This window comes from Siphateles boraxobius, unplaced genomic scaffold, assembly GCF_051911475.1.
Source record: "Siphateles boraxobius isolate OS27281-9 unplaced genomic scaffold, OSU_SipBor_1 120, whole genome shotgun sequence".
NCBI classification, from domain to species: Eukaryota; Metazoa; Chordata; class Actinopteri; order Cypriniformes; family Leuciscidae; genus Siphateles; species Siphateles boraxobius.
Window position 1 is genome coordinate 717,501 of NW_027508723.1, and position 17,899 is coordinate 735,399.

The 17,899-nt window shown below is 42.2% G+C and overlaps 1 protein-coding gene across 1 annotated transcript in view; it reads left to right on the forward strand.

Moving 5' to 3' along the window:
- Positions 1 to 17,899, forward strand: part of mcc (MCC regulator of WNT signaling pathway) — a 152,894-nt gene that overhangs the window by 5,838 nt on the left and 129,157 nt on the right. The window contains exons 2-3 of the mRNA XM_077222479.1: positions 3,928 to 4,169; positions 8,781 to 8,971. Coding sequence (XP_077078594.1) covers positions 3,928 to 4,169; positions 8,781 to 8,971 — 433 coding nt within the window. The remainder of the gene's footprint in view (positions 1 to 3,927; positions 4,170 to 8,780; positions 8,972 to 17,899) is intronic.

Consider the following 17,899-nt stretch of genomic DNA (forward strand, 5'->3'; position numbering starts at 1 on the left):
GATCACAGTCTAGTAATCTGTAGTGTTTTCATCACTAATATAAAGCCTAAGAGTGCCTATTGGCACTTTAATACTTCTTTGCTACAAGACAATTTTTTTAAGGATGTCTTTATTTATTTTTGGAAACAGTTCAGTTCCAGGAAAAAAGATTTTTCATCCCTACAACAATGGTGGGATCATGGGAAAAAAGAAATACAGCAACTGTGTCGTCAGTACACTCTCAACGTATCCAAGGACATTTCCCAATCAATGAAAACCTTAGAGATTGAAATAGTGGAACTTCAGAATTTGGTAGAGTCCACAGGAAATCGAGGACATATTGAGCTCCTCAAAGTAAAAAAAAGGACTCTGGATAACCTGTTAGGCATCAGAGCACAGGGAGCTTTGATCCGCTCACGTTTTCAGAGTGCGGTAGAGATGGATGGCCCAACTAAATTCTTCTTCGGTTTGGAGAAAAAGAATGGTCAAAGCAGACTTATACATTCTTTATACTCATTGGAGGGTATAGAAGTGGTGGAGCCTAAGGAAATCAGAAAAAGAGCTGTATTATTTTATTCTGAGCTTTATAAAAGTGAACATACAGAGGAAGATGAGCTGGCCAGCTCTTTTTATATGGGTTTGCCTAAAGTTCCAGATGAGACCAATTCTTGGCTTGAGAGGCCGCTTTCAGCATCTGAACTGCATGTTGCTCTGCGGAGCATGGATTGCGGTAAGGCCCCGGGAATTGATGGTCTACCTGTCGAGTTTTATAAAACGTTTTGGTCAGTGTTGGGGGGTGATTTGCTGGCTGTGCTCAATGATAGTCTGGCCCGAGGTTTGCTACCTTTGAGCTGCAGGAGGGCAGTCATTACCCTGTTACCCAAAAAAGGTGATTTAAAAGAAATAAAGAACTGGCGCCCTGTTTCACTTTTATGCTCTGATTTAAAGCTCTTTTCTAAAGCTTTGGCCATTAGATTGAGGGAGGTAGTTGGGCAGGTTATTCATCGTGATCAAACTTACTGTGTGCCTAACAGGTCTATTTTTGATAATGTTTATTTAATTCGGGATATTTTGGACGTCTCTAGGCTATTGGACATAGACACTGGTCTCATTTCTCTAGATCAGGAAAAGGCATTTGACCGGGTTGAGCACAGCTATCTCTGGCGCACGCTAGAGGAGTTCGGGTTCAGCTCTGGTTTTATTGCCATGATTAGGGTTTTGTACCGGGATGTTGAGAGTGTACTGAAAGTGAATGGTGGTCTTAGTGCTCCTTTTAAAATTAACAGAGGTATTAGACAAGGCTGTGCACTTTCGGGAATGTTGTATGCTCTTGCCATTGAACCTTTATTGGTTAAGATCAGAGAGAGCATTGAAGGTTGGACCATACCTTGCTCTGGAGCAAATTTTAAGCTGTCTGCATATGCAGATGATATTATTGTTTTGGTTAAAGGGCAAAATGATGTTGATCTTCTTAAAGACATTCTTGACAAATTTGGTCTAATTTCCTCTGCCAAAGTTAACTGGTCCAAAAGTGAAGCCATAATAAGTGGTAACTGGTCCCATGGTCTTCCTACACTACCAGGTGATTTGTACTGGAAAGGAGATGGGTTAAAATATTTAGGAGTATATGTTGGCAATGATTCAATGTTAGGCAAAAATTGGGAAGGAGTTTTAGAAAAATTAAAGGGGCGATTGGAAAAATGGAAATGGCTTTTGCCAAAAATGTCTTTTAGAGGGAGGGTGATAATAATTAATAACCTGGTGGCTTCAGTTTTGTGGCATCGTTTGGCCTGCATTGATCCTCCAAATGGACTTCTGAGTAAAATTCAAGCCAGTATGGTGGATTTTTTTTGGAGCACTTTTCATTGGATACCGCAGAGCATACTTTTTCTACCCAGAGATGAAGGAGGACAAGGACTTATCCATTTGCCCAGCAGGGGGGCAGCTTTTCGACTTCTGTTTATTCAAAGGTACCTCACAGGACCTGAGGATCTTGTCTGGAGAAAAGTGGCTGATGCTATTTTCAATCAAGCTGGCGGACTGGGATTGAACTCTGTCTTGTTTTTGATGGACTCTAGTAAGCTGCAGTGCAACGGACTGACTCCTTTTTATAAGGGACTTTTTAAAGTTTGGGACTTATTTGAAAAACGGAGGTTGGATGCGACTTCCTCGTTGTACTGGCTTTTGGAGGAACCTCTTGTGCATGGAGCGCGGTTTGATGTTACGTGTGAAGTTACACCTGGACTGCTTCATTGTTTAATTTCCACTAAGACATTAAAACTGCATCATGTGTTGGATGTTGCTGGTTCTGGTTTGAATAATGTTCAGTCCATGGCCGCATATCTAGGTGTGCGGTCGGTACGGTATGTAGAAAAAATTCTGGACTTTTTTAAGCAGAAACTCACAGAAGAAGAACATAATTTGTTAATTGAATTTCATAATGGGAAACTGGTTCCTAATAATACAGATCCCTTTCCAAGTATTTTTCTTAGTCCCAATCTCAAAGGACTGTCTGGACCTTTTCTGAACCTGAGAGGGCTAGAAGGGTTAAGTTTGCAGGGTGTTCAGAGTAAAGTTTTGTATAAATGTCTTGTAAAAGTTTTAAATAAAGCACATTTAAAAGAACGTAGTGATACAGTGTGGAGAGAGAAACTTGGAATAGATGATGAAAATAAACCTGTTTGGAGAGTCTTATACAAACCACCAATTGAAAAACGCACAGGTGACATTCAGTGGAGGGTTTTACACGGCGCAGTTGCTGTAAATGCTTTTGTGAGCTTAATTAATCCCAATGTGTCAAGTGATTGTCCTTTTTGTAAAATGAGGGAGACAATTTTTCATTGTTTTTTAGAATGTTCTAGACTGTATGAAATGTTTTGTTTGCTTGATGTACTTTTCATGAATTTTGGGGAGATTTTTTCATCTATGATTTGGATTCTTGGACCCAAATATAGTGTGGCGCAAAGAATAAAAAGTCAATTGTTGAATTTTTTAATTGGGCAAGCTAAACTTGCTGTTTACATAACCAGGAGAAACAAAATAGAGGGTAGAGAAGGACAACATGTGGTTATTGTCTTTAAAAATATGGTAAAAGCAAGGGTTATGTTTGATTTCAAGTTCTATAAACTGATGAATGACTTAGAAAGTTTTTTGCACAAATGGTGTTTTAATGGAGCTATTTGTACAGTTGAAGAAGAAATGTTGATTTTTACTATGATGTTACAATAAGTCTTGTTTTTTGTATCTCCTTTTTGTCTTTTGGATAATGTGATTGGGTCATTCGCTGACGTTGTAATGATATAAATAAAGTGTGTTGAAAACTCAACTCTCTCTCTGTATCTCTCTCTCTCTCTCTCTCTCTCTGTATCTCTCTCTCTCTCTCTCTCTCTCTCTCCCTCTCTCTCTCTCTCTCTCTCTCCCTCTCTCTCTCTCTCTCTCTCTCTCCCTCTCTCTCCCTCTCTCTCTCTCGCTCTCTCCCTCTCTCTCTCTCTCTCTCTCTCTCTCTCTGTATCTCTCTCTCTCTCTCTCTCTGTATCTCTCTCCCTCTCTCTCTCCCTCTCTCTCTCTCTCTCTGTATCTCTCTCTCTCCCTCTCTCTCTCCCTCTCCCTCTCTCTCTCTGTATCTCTCTCTCTCTCTCTCTCTCTGTATCTTTCTCTCTCTCTCTCTCTGTATCTCTCTCTCTCTCTCTCACTGTATCTCTCTCTCTCTCTCTCTCTCTCTCTCTGTATCTCTCTCTCTCTCTCTCTCTGTATCTCTCTCTCTCTCTCTCTCTGTATCTCTCTCTCTCTCTCTCTCCCTCTCTCTCTCTCTCCCTCTCTCTCTCTCTCTCTCTCTGTATCTCTCTCTCTGTATCTCTCCCTCTCTCTCCCTCTCCCTCTCTCTCTGTATCTCTCTCTCTCTCTCTCTCTCTCTCTCTGTATCTCTCTCCCTCTCCCTCTCTCTATCAGGAATGATCTGTTGATGGTCTGCCGGCAGCTGAACATGGAGGACGCGGTGGCAGAGATCATGGCTCAGCTCGGCGCTGACGAGCGAGGGAAGATTTCCTTCGAAGACTTCACTCGCTCTCGCACGCAACTGGTCGGAGAGATCCGGAAAGAAGAAGGACAACTGTCTCTCTCCGGCGACTCAGAGAAGAAGAAACTTCGGGAACGTGTGGCCTCCTGGCCGACCAGCAGCGAGAACAGTTTAGGTATGAGGTTTTCATTTTCAAGTCACCTTTATTTAAGTTTTATATAATATAATATAATATAATATAATATAATATAATATAATATAATTATAATATAATATAATATATAGCGTTTCTTACAATATAGATTGTTTTAAAGCAGCTTTACAGAGATAACAGGAAAATAATGCAACAGAGTTTGTTTCCAGAAGAAAATAGCGTCACAGTCCAGCTTAAGTAACGTATTAATTTAGTTCATATATACAGGTCCTTCTCGAAAAATTAGCATATTGTGATAAAGTTCATTATTTTCCATAATGTAATAATAAAAATTAAACTTTCATATATTTTAGATTCATTGCACACCAACTGAAATATTTCAGGTCTTTTATTGTTTTAATACTGATGATTTTGGCATACAGCTCATGAAAACCCCAAATTCCTGTCTCAAAAAATTAGCATATCATGAAAAGGGTCTCTAAACGAGCTATTAACCTAATCATCTGAATCAACTAATTAACTCTAAACACCTGCAAAAGATTCCTGAGGCTTTTAAAAACTCCCAGCCTGTTTCATTACTCAAAACCGCAATCATGGGTAAGACTGCCGACCTGACTGCTGTCCAGAAGGCCATCATTGACACCCTCAAGCAAGAGGGTAAGACACAGAAAGAAATTTCTGCACAAATATGCTGTTCCCAGAGTGCTGTATCAAGGCACCTCAGTGGGAAGTCTGTGGGAAGGAAAAAGTGTGGCAAAAAACGCTGCACAACGAGAATAGGTGACCGGACCCTGAGGAAGATTGTGGAGAAGGACCGATTCCAGACCTTGGGGGACCTGCGGAAGCAGTGGACTGAGTCTGGAGTAGAAACATCCAGAGCCACCGTGCACAGGCGTGTGCAGGAAATGGGCTACAGGTGCCGCATTCCCCAGGTCAAGCCACTTTTGAACCAGAAACAGCGTCAGAAGCGCCTGACCTGGGCTACAGAGAAGCAGCACTGGACTGTTGCTCAGTGGTCCAAAGTACTTTTTTCGGATGAAAGCAAATTTTGCATGTCATTCGGAAATCAAGGTGCCAGAGTCTGGAGGAAGACTGGGGAGAAGGAAATGCCAAAATGCCTGAAGTCCAGTGTCAAGTACCCACAGTCAGTGATGGTCTGGGGTGCCATGTCAGCTGCTGGTGTTGGTCCACTGTGTTTTATCAAGGGCAGGGTCAATGCAGCTAGCTATCAGGAGATTTTGGAGCACTTCATGCTTCCATCTGCTGAAAAGCTTTATGGAGATGAAGATTTCATTTTTCAGCACGACCTGGCACCTGCTCACAGTGCCAAAACCACTGGTAAATGGTTTACTGACCATGGTATTACTGTGCTCAATTGGCCTGCCAACTCTCCTGACCTGAACCCCATAGAGAATCTGTGGGATATTGTGAAGAGAAAGTTGAGAGACGCAAGACCCAACACTCTGGATGAGCTTAAGGCCGCTATCGAAGCATCCTGGGCCTCCATAACACCTCAGCAGTGCCACAGGCTGATTGCCTCCATGCCACGCCGCATTGAAGCTGTCATTTCTGCAAAAGGATTCCCGACCAAGTATTGAGTGCACAACTGAACATATTTATTTGAAGGTTGACTTTTTTTGTATTAAAAACACTTCTTTAATTGGTCGGATGAAATATGCTAATTTTTTGAGATAGGAATTTTGGGTTTTCATGAGCTGTATGCCAAAATCATCAGTATTAAAACAATAAAAGACCTGAAATATTTCAGTTGGTGTGCAATGAATCCAAAATATATGAAAGTTTATTTTACATCATCATTACATTATGGAAAATAATGAACTATCACAATATGCTAATTTTTTTAGAAGGACCTGTGTGTGTGTGTATATATATATATATATGTATAAACTTTGATGTCATCATCCAGCTCAGTTCAGTTCTCATATAATGGTGTCAATGCAGATCAATAATATTGTTGAATATTAAATATATGGCCGTTTAGGTATGAGGTTTTCCTTGTCCAGATCTCGAACCTTAAAGGGACGGTTCACTCAAAAATGAAACATTCGTCAATATATCTTTTGGAATAAGGTTTTTAACATCTTGAGGGTGTTTAAATGATGACCGAATTCACATTTTTTGGGTGAACTGTCCCTTCTAACATTATCTCAAATGTGAATATAAATTCTTTTTTTTAAATGATGATAAAAATGAATAGGAAATTAATTCATGCTGAAAAAGTGGTAGGGGCAAATGTAACCTAGTGCATAGGGATGCACCGATATGAACATTTTGGTTGATACCGATAATTATTTATATTTGACAGCCGATAACCGATATGTTGGCCGATAAATCTAAATCCAAATTTTTATATAATGTTTGAGAGCCTGATTACAAAAGCAAAAGTCTCACCAGTAAAATCCATGTCCTAAACACACAATTATAATGTTCTCATGATAATTTTATGTAGCCGATATGACAGATTTGCGCTGCACATGTTGCACTGAACTGTATTTTCTTTTTTTTTTTAAAGTGATTTCAATCATATTTTCAAGTTATTCAAAACCATCATGATGAACAGTGCACATCTGAAGTGTCTCAGCTGAAGGAAATAATACATTATTTATCGGCTTTAATATATCGGACACATTTTCTAATCGGGCCGATAACGATGACATTAAAAATGAACATATATCGGCTGATAGAGATATGGTGGCTGATATATCGTGCATCTCTACTGAAAATGTGTTCAGACAAGGAAACGCATTAGTCATGTGTCATTTACCTGCTCACAGGTGAGGCTGAGGGGGCGGAGTTAGGCACACATGACTCGTCAGAAGGCGTGGAGGGGCGGAGTTAGGCACACATGACTCATCAGAAGACGTGGCGGGGCGGAGTTAGGCACACATGACTCGTCAGAAGGCGTGGCGGGGCGGAGTTAGGGACAAATGACTCGTCAGAAGGCGTGGAGGGGGCGGAGTTAGGCACACATGACTCATCAGAAGGCGTGGATGGAGCGGAGTTAGGCACACATGACTCGTCAGAAGGCGTGGAGGGGCGGAGTTAGGCACACATGACTCATCAGAAGGCGTGGCGGGGCGGAGTTAGGCACACATGACTCGTCAGAAGGCGTTGCGGGGCGGAGTTAGGGACAAATTACTCGTCAGAAGGCGTGGAGGGGCGGAGTTAGGCACACATGACTCATCAGAAGGCGTGGCGGGGCTGAGTTAGGCACACATGACTCATCAGAAGGCCTGGAGGGGCGGAGTTAGGCACGCATGACTCGTCAGAAGGCATGGAGGGGGCGGAGTTAGGCACACATGACTCATCAGAAGGCATGGAGGGGCGGAGTTAGGCACACATGACTCGTCAGAAGGTGTGGAGGGGCGGAGTTAGGCACACATGACTCGTCAGAAGGCGTGGAAGGGCGGAGTTAGGCACACATGACTCGTCAGAAGACGTGGAAGGGCGGAGTTAGGCACACATGACTCGTCAGAAGGCGTGGAGGGGGCAGAGTTAGGCACACATGACTCGTCAGAAGGCGTGGAGGGGCGGAGTTAGGCACACATGACTCATCAGAAGGTGTGGAGGGGGCAGAGTTAGGCACACATAACTCGTCAGAAGGCTTGGAGGGGGCGGAGTTAGGCACACATGACTCATCAGAAGGCGTGGAGGGGGCAGAGTTAGGCACACATGACTCGTCAGAAGGCGTGGAGGGGGCGGAGTTAGGCACACATGACTCATCAGAAGGCGTGGAGGGGGTAGAGTTAGGCACACATGACTCGTCAGAAGGCGTGGAAGGGGCGGAGTTAGGCACACATGACTCATCAGAAGGTGTGGAGGGGGCGGAGTTAGGCTCACATGACTCATCAGAAGGCGTGGAGGGGGCGGAGTTAGGCAGGTAGATGGCGCTCCATAGCATCAGATTCCTCACGTGACACACTGGGTGCAAAACCTGACAGAGAGATTACTAGTGAGGCGTTCATTTGATCAAAAATACAGTAAAAATAGTGAAATATTCTTACAATGTAAATCAGCTGTTTTCTATGTGAATATATAATAAAGTGCAATTTATTCCTGTGATCAAAGCTGAATTTTCAATATTTCAATATTTATGGTGGATAGATCACCAAAATAAAGAGTACTGTGTGAGGAAAAAATACAAGTTTTAGTGTCAGTACTACATTAAACTACTATATATTATGTTTAATACAATGTATAATAATGCAACGGGTCCTGATAATGCCAAATGTCTTGTTACCATTAATGACCTACATTATTTTAAATATATCTAGTCAGTGACAGCACAAGCATATTCGTCTAAAATTATTCTGTGTTTTCAGAATGTCTCTATTGTCTTCTGTCTCTATTGTCCTGTATTGGGTTACAGCACCAGCTCCAAGTCTATTCATTTACACACACATTGTAATATCAAATTTAGCATTTTAATCAACAGTACATCTTTTGTTAACCTTTTATCATGTGTGTCTTGGAGTATCGCATCGGTAGTTCAGTATCGTGATATGTATCGAATCGTGACATGAGGGTATTGTTACACCGCTAGTTTTGAGTGATGCTGATGTTGCCGTTCTGTGTTCAGCTCGTGTCTGAAGTCTTGTGTTGTTCTCGCAGGCGCTCGTGAGAGTTGGGAGTTTGACTCTGGGGTCCGAGATTTACAAAGTCCAGATCTTCAGTCCCTGACGCGAGCGAATCCGAGCTCGCCGTTACTCCAGAAGCTCCTCGAACCGTCATCCGGGATTCACAAGCTCCTGTCGAAGCCTTCATCCGCTCTAAGCGGAAACTACCTGGAACTGGCCAATACCGTGAGTCTGAACTCTATTCCACAGCTGACATTGAGTGCTTGGTTGGAATTGGCAAGAGCTATTTTATTTCATATGAAGTAGTTAATAGGAGGGCAAAACAAGACTTTCCTCCATTCATTTTTTTAAATTTTAAAAATTTAGTGTTCATCAGAGGGACTTTTGTCGCTCTTGAACCACGAATACACACAAAAAATGTTATGGATTTGAAGAGTTTTGTGGTTGAAATTTAAAAAAGTAAGAAATCGGCTTAATTTGAGCTCCTTAGCAATGAATGGAATGTGAGGAATGCTTCAGTACACATAGAAAAACCTAAAACTACTCAAAATTCAAACTAAAAATACTAAAAATTTACCAAAAATGTATTTTATAATGTCTACATGTGTATCTGAATGAATTTTGAAGTGATATGACTTTAGGTTACTATTTTAGACTCCAGGTTTGTACTAAATAGCAAGACAGTAGCGCATTTTGGGTAAATCATTAAAAAAATGCTTGATGGAAACTACAAGATGCGATGGAAGCTTGTTTCCGCCACAGAATAAAACATTTTAAAAGATATTTGCGACTTTTTATCTCACAATTGCGAGATATAAAGTCAGAATTGCGACTTTATATCACGAAATTCTGACTTTATATCACGCAATTCTGAGATAAAAAGTCAGAATTATGAGATGTAAACTCGCAATTGTTAGAATTATTATTTTTTCATTCTGTGGCAGAAACAAGCTTCCATGAGATGCACAGAAAAAGTGCATAAAAAACGTATTGAGGCGATATTTTTGTGTTATCCGATAAGAAGACATGCGCGTAAACTACGTTGGGAACGCATTTACAGAATAAATCCTGCAAAGCTCATGTGACTTTGCCTCAGCGTCAGCTGTGATTGGATAACTGGACTATCCAGAGGACCAATGGCATCGCAGCGTCTCAAATGCTGGTTTGGTTTTTCTGAAACGCCGAAGTCAAAGTGTGTGTTCAGAATGACTTGGTTTATTTAATCATTTTTGATGATTCATGACCTGGACATGTTTTTGTGAGTAATTTGAAGAGTTGACAGTGAAAGCTTGACCTCTGAAGGTGTGTGTGTGTGTGTGTGTGTGTGTGTGTGTGTGTGTGTGTGTGTGTGTGTGTGTGTGTGTGTGTGTGTGTGTGTGTGTGTGTCAGACAGTCTGTAGATGGCGCTCTGTCTCAGAGTGAGTGTTATTACCGGGATAAATATGAGCTCTCAGGATTGTATCTTATCATATCTTGTAGCTTTTTTTCTCTATGAATTCAGTTTAATTTCCTGATGAGATCTTTTAACTTCTGAGGAGATGATGAAAGCAAGACTTTCCTGTCACGACACGTTATCAGTTTGCTCATAAGGATTGTTGAAATCTGTTTTCGTTCACGTGAATGAAGATAAATGAATGATACGATCAGGCGTTTGTAGGAACATCTGCTCATCAGTTCCTCTTGTTCAGCGTCTGGTTCACTGTGAATCTGATCCGTCACGGTCAGCCTGCGTTTCTTTAGACCCGAGTGCAAAAGCCTGTTTGTAGGACTAGGAACATTAAAGGGGTGGTATAACGCCCTTTTCACAAGATGTAAAATGAGTCTCTGATGTCCCCAGAGTGTGTGTCTGAAGTTTTAGCTCAAACACCACACAGATATTTTTATATAGCATGTTAAAATTGTCACTTTTTGAGGGTGAGCAAAAACACGCCGTTTTAGTGTCTGTCCCTTTAAATGCAAATGAGCTGCTGCTCCCGGCACAGGGGGCGGAGCTTCAAGAGCTTGTGTGTGTGTGTGTTAGCAGCTCCGATTACCTCACGATTACCGATAACGCGACCGCTCAGATCGGGACATTTGGGAATAAAATAAATAAATTATGTACTGCACTTTGGTCAACCCATGGTTGTTTTTAAATGTGCTTTATAAATAGAGAAAAGAGAGATAGACACACACACACACACACACACACACACACTTGTATGGTCCTGTCAAGCAGACAAAAGCATGAACATGATGAATAGGACATGTGGCTTTGCATGGTTAAACGACATACAGCTATTATCACGGGTGTACTCACTTTAGTTGCCGGGTATTTTGACAATAATGGCTGTATGTTGAGTTATTTTCAGAGGACAGTAAATATATACTTCTATACAAGCAGCATCGACTACTCTAAAATATATCCTAGTCTCATTTCTCATTTCTATAGTATTGTCCCTTGAGATGATATATTAAAATGGTTGCTGAAATGTAAGGGGTGTACTCACTTTTGTGAGATAGAGTGTGTGTGTGTGTGTGTGTGTGTGTGTGTGTGTGTGTGTGTGTGTGTGTGTGTGTGTGTGTGTGTGTGTGTGTGTGTGTGTGTGTGTGTGTGTGTGTGTGTGTGTGTGTGTGAGAGTATTCAGGGTGGTTTGTTGAGTGATTGTTGTGTATTATCAGCATCTCTTGGCTGGTCTTCTCTGACATATGGCATGTGTTAGTGTTAGTGACGTCAGAGTGTGTGTGTGTGTGTGTGTGTGTGTTTACAGTGATGAGGAATGTGCTCTTGATGTCATGTGATGTTTTAACAGCTCTGCTGATGTGTGGATCAGGTTACCGCAGTAAAGCTGGACAGAATCATTACAGAGGACATTACCAGCTCAAGTTGTGTTTGTGTTTTTACAGGCTACTTCTGCTTCAGGACCAGTTTAGTAGTTTTAAATGTGGATGTTGTATTTCAGTGGCGGGACTTTAATTTTGAGCTCCTCAGTGTTGGTTTTATTTTGGTATTGTTAAGCTGAACACTTGCATTATCTCTCTGTTAAAACACTAATGATGTGTGTTGTGAGTTGTCTCAACTATTTTTTTCATAGCAACCACCTTGACTACCTTAGCAAACGCATAGCAACACCCTAGCAACCAACCGAATACCATAGCAACCACCCCGAGTACCCTAGCAACTGCATAGCAACACCCTAGCAACCAACCGAATACCATAGCAACCACCCCGAGTACCCTAGCAACTGCATAGCAACACTGTAGCAACTAATCCTAGTGACCGCATAGCAACGACCCAGAGTACCTTAGTAACTAAATGGCAACCACAATAGCAACCACCCTGAGTACCTTAGCAACCACCCCAAATACCTTAGCAACTGCAGATCAATACCCTAGCAAGCACCCTGAGTACCCTAGCAACCGCATAGCAACATCTTAGCAACTACCCTGAGTACCATAGCAACCGCATAGCAACACCCTAGTTTATGTTGAAATCTATTCAATTCAAATTAAATTCAAATGTATTTGTATAGTGCTTTTCACAATACATATTGTTTCAAAGCAGCTTTACAGAAAGTGCATTTCAGAAATGTACATAGAAACATACAGTTAGTTAATCATGTATTAATTTAGGGCATAAGATATCGCCGGCGTTGAGTCGTCTCTTCACAGGCGTTTAGTCGTCTCATCGCTGGTGTTGGGTCATCTGAAGTCTCCGTGAGAGGCTGGATACAAACCGGAGCTGACGAACACTATTTAACAGCAGAAAAGCAGATGGGAAATAATTAGCATAGCTGCTGTTCATAATATTAATGCATTCGAACTGATTCAACAGTGGTATAAAAGGTAAGCATTATGTGAATGCTTGGCTAAAGAGATGCGTCTTTAATCTAGTTTTAAACTGGGACAGCGAGTCTGAGCCTCGAACCATATCAGGAAGGCTATTCCAGAGTTTAGGAGCTAAATGTGAGAACGCCCTCCCTCCTTTAGTGGACTTAGATATCCTAGGAATGACCAGAAGCCTCGAATTTAGTGATTGTTACTCCCCTCGAGTTTTAATAAAGGCTCAAGTCATTCCTGGGTTTTCACGGGCATTTATTCGATGACGGGCATGTCTTTACATGTTCACTTGTTGCATTTTCAAATTGCCGTCAGAACTGGTATATAAATAAAACACAGAAAAACATAAATTAACCTTTAAATTCTTGACATACTTGCAGACAATATTAAACAGAATCACATAGAAACTAAGAAATAAAGCATACATTTGTGACATGTAAAATAATATATATGAACTTGCTTGTTACAAACACCGTCACACCGTCGTGTAACACAAATAAATGACAAAGAAAGGAAAAATATATATACCTCATTGGCCGCATGAACCCGAGAGGGTAAACTTAGAAGGGTATTCGTCTTCACACTTCACCAACAACTTATATAACTTTTACAATCTTCCGTAGCTTTTAGAAAGCAGGCTCGCAAGCCGCAGCACATATCTCTCTTCTAGATCTTAGCGAGTGCACCCATACAGCGTCCCTATAACAACAAATTATAATTTCCGCACGGAACAAAAAAATAAGTTCCACCTTTTTCCTCACAGTTTTTTCACAAAAGAAATAAACATGCAATTACTATTTATTGGCCATGAAACATAATTTCAATCATATGATTTTTAACCTCATGTATATTTATATTTTAATTGTGAACCATATTTAAACAGAGATTTATGAATTGCCTTTGATTGCAGCTACACTCCCACCAAATCACTTGTGATTTCAACCAATGAACTATGTGTGAGCGATCACTGTAAGTTAAAGATATGTTAGTCAGCTTCAAGTAATGTGACTGTCTTGTGGATAGGTCTCTCCAGATAGACTGGTTTGCTGAGTCTCTTTCCTTGATCATCTAATGCGGAGTCGCTGATCAGTAACTGGACCTTCCGCACACATCCATCTTCAGATGGATACACATTAGCGACTTTAGCCAGCTTCCATTCATTTCTGGGTGCATTATCGTTTTGTACAATTACTATATCATTAACCTTCGCATTTCTCCTCGTCTTGTGCCACTTCTGTCGTTGTTGTAAACTCAATAGGTACTCCTTTTTCCATCTGTGCCAAAATTCATTGGCAAGGCATTGGACTCTACGCCATCTCTTGCGGAGGTAGAGGTCTTCCTTTACAAAGTTTCCAGGTGGAGGCAAGATTATTGAGGACTTCATTGTCAGAAGTAAGTTGGGCGTAAGAGGCTGAGGACCTGTTGGGTCACTGAGTAAGAGTGTTGTCATAGGTCGGCTGTTTATGATTGCCATCACTTCATAAAGATAGGTCCGTAAGGATGAACTGTCGAGTGTTCGGGATGACTGATCCAGGATGGATGTTAACACACTTCTGATTGTCCGGATCTGCCTTTCCCAAACTCCGCCCATATGGCTAGCAGCGGGAGGGTTCATTACAAACTCGCATCCTAGTTTTTTAAGGCATTCTTGATCCATTTCCTTTACTGCTTCCAGGAATTCACGCCTCGCTCCAACAAAATTGGTGCCCTGATCTGATTGTAGTTGACGAACGTTTCCACGTAGGGCAATGAAGGCACGAAGTGAGTTAATGAATGCATCGGTTGATAGATCGTCTAGTAACTCTATGTGCACTGCACGAGAGCACATGCATGTGAACAATAGTCCATAACGTTTCAGCTCTTTTCGACCTTCTTTGATGTAAAACGGACCGAAACAATCCATCCCACAATACGTGAAGGGAGGAGTTGTCTCCATTCTCTCACGCGGCAGGTCTGCCATTCTCTGTTCTTCAGTGTGACGTCTAAACGTTCTGCACTTGACGCAGTGGTAGATGACTGATGACACAGCTTGACTACATCCGAGGATCCAGATGCCATTTGATCTCAACTCGTTCATGGTCATGCCACGCCCCTGATGTTGCACTTGTCTGTGATAATGATCGATCAGTAACCTTGTTATGTGGTTGTTTTTTGGAAAGATGACTGGATGTTTGATGTGTGGATGCATGACAGCATGCTCTAATCGACCTCCTACTCTAAGGATGCTCCTGTGGTCTAAGAAGGGATTGAGTCGGTACAGCCTATTGTTTTTGACTTTGGTCATCTCCCCTTGTGACTCAAGATCATTGATCTCTTTGGAGAAGACTTCCCTTTGTACAATGAGCATGATGGTAAGCTCCGCATCCTGTCTTTCCTGAAGACTTGTGGCTTCATTGGTTCTCTGTATTGTACCCTTAAACTCCTTGAGAAATCTTTGGAGTCTGGCGATTGCTTTCACTAGTCTTGTCCAGCTTGAAAACTTAAGAAAGCGATTAGTGAGTGAATCTGTTGTTGTTGAGGTCTGGTGCACAATGACCCTACGCACTTCTGGATCTTTGGCATCAAGTTCTCTCATCTTAACCTCACCGCTTGGAAGCTCTTCCTGCCAGAGAAACTCTGGACCACTAAACCAATTGGAAGCAATGAGCTCCTTTGCCTTAAGTCCTCGTGACGCATGGTCAGCGGGATTGTCTTCTGACGTCACGTATTTCCACTGAGTTGGGTTTGTACTTTCCTTGATGCGCTGTATGCGGTTAGCTACGAAGATATGAAACCGTTTCGCGTCATTATTAATGTATCCTAAGACGACATTTGAATCTGTCCAGAAGAATTCCTGGGCATCTTCAAGCTCCAATTCTCCTCTGAGCATGTCACTTGTGCGTATTGCTACAACTGCTGCGGACAGCTCGAGTCTTGGCACCGTAGTTAACTTTGTGGGGGATACTCTGGCTTTGGCCATAACTAGGACGCAGTGTATCTGTCCTGTTGTACTGGTTGCTCTTAGATAAGTACAGACTCCATACCCCGTGACACTTGCGTCTGAAAAATGGTGAATTTCATACTTGTGAACGGTCTTGAAATCTACTGGTAAGTAGCATCGCTCAATCTTGACATTGGCTAAGCTCTGTAGATCCAATAGCCAGGACTCCCACCGTGACCTTAGCTCATTTGACATTGGCTCATCCCAGTCGATCTTCTCACGACACATCTGTTGAAGTATTTGTTTCCCAAGTAGGACGAAAGGCGCCACAAAACCAAGTGGATCGAAGATAGAGGCTACTGTGGACAAAACTCCTCTTCTAGAGAGAGGGCGCTCATTCACGACTACTCGAAACTGGAAATGATCTGAAGCGACACACCATTTTACGCCTAGAGCTCTCTCAATCTGTTGTTCGCCAAGAGCTAAGTCTTGTTTCATTACTGTCTCTGCACAGTCTTCCTTTGGGAGGGATGCTAATACTTGTTGGCTGTTTGATATGAACTTATGAAGTCGCAACTTGCCTGTATTGCAGAGTTGTCTTGCTTCGTTTACCAACTGAATAGCCTCTTCTTCTGAGCGGACACTTATTAGGCCATCATCCACATAGAAGTTTCTCTCAATGAAACGAATTGTAGCTTCACTGAAATGACCTTGCCCTTGAGCTGCGATGTACTTGAGGCCATAGTTTGCGCAGCCGGGTGATGAAGCGGCTCCAAACAGATGGACACGCATACGGTAGACGGAAGGGTTGGAGTAGAAGTCTCCATTGTCCCACCACAGAAAGCGGAAGTAGTCTTGATCTTCTGGCTTGACATGGAATTGGTGAAACATGCGTTCTATGTCGCACATCACCGCTACTTGACCCTTACGAAACCGACATAGAACACCAACCAGGGTGTTGGTCAACTCTGGCCCGGTGAGCAGAAAGTCATTTAAAGACACACCTTCGTACCTTGCAGAGCAGTCGAACACGACTCTTATTTTTCCAGGTTTCTGGGGGTGGTAGACCCCATGGTGAGGGATGTACCAGGAGGGGCTTTTGTCCAGTTCGTCAGGTGGAACCTTTTCCGCATCTCTACGTGTTATTGTTTCATTCATGAATGTTGTGTAGTCTTTGTGGTATTGCCTGTCTTTCTCAAATCTTTTCTTTAGACATTTGAGTCTGTGTTCGGCACAGATTTTATTATCTGGCAGATTTGGTCTGTCCTTCTTAAAGGGTAAGGGCAACTCACAGTGACCATTCGCTTTCATTTTTACTTCTTCCTCCATTATGGAAATGAAACGCAGATCCTCTTGAGAGAAATGAGAGTCCTCCATGCGGCGTTCATTGAAATCGGACTCCAGTACTTTTATCACATCTAGTGGTGTGACTAGCTCTTTGACTTGTGTACGACAGACGTACCTGACTTCATTTGGTAAGGGGGTTGGTGACTGAACAGAAGGTGTCACTTCTTTAACTATGACTCTGTGGCTGCTTCCTATAGCGTCACCATAGTCCACACAGGGATCAGTACTGCCGACTATAGTCCAGCCAAGGTCAGTTCTTTGAGCGAATGGTTCATTGTCCTTTCCTGACACCACTTCTCTGGGTAACAGAGCTTGCGAACAGTTGTACCCTATAAGCAGGCCGACATCACACTCTATCATGGGAGCGATCTCTTCAGCAAGGATCTCTAAGTGAGGCCATGCTCTTGCTGTCTTGGGTGTGGGAATATGACTTAGATTAGCAGGGATAAATTCTCTTGTGTATGTCGTTGGGAGAGGAATTCTCTTGGATGCGTAGAAGCCTCTAACTTGTAGCCCAAATAACTTTTGACTTCGAATGACTGTGTCCCTGGATGACAGTGTGGACAGTTTCAACTGCACTTGTTTCTTTTCTGCGACTAGAGCATCTGCCTTTTCTTGAAGAACGAATGTGGTGTCGCTCTGACTGTCCAGAAGGGCATAGACAAGAACCTCGTGTTCTGGATCGCTTGTTGTGGACAACCAAACTGGAACGATTGTGGATGTGAAATCACTGTTAGTGTTTTGTAGAACACGGTTGGATATTGCCTTGTTTGATGTTTCTGCACTCGGTTGTTTGGTTTCCCTTGTGTCCCTTTGTTCCTTGTCAGGATCCTTTGTCCTTTTGACTTCCCTGTCACGTTCCTGATGTAAACATGTTGGATGTTTCCCTTTGCATGTATTACAAACACTTCTCCTTTCACATTTCTTTGAACGGTGACCCGGGCTTAGACATCCAAAGCACAAGCCCTTTGTTTGTACAAACTTGACTCGATCAGTAATTGACTTGTCCATGAACTTTCGGCAGACATGAATTCCATGGTTTGGTCTTTCACAAAAGATACACATCTTAG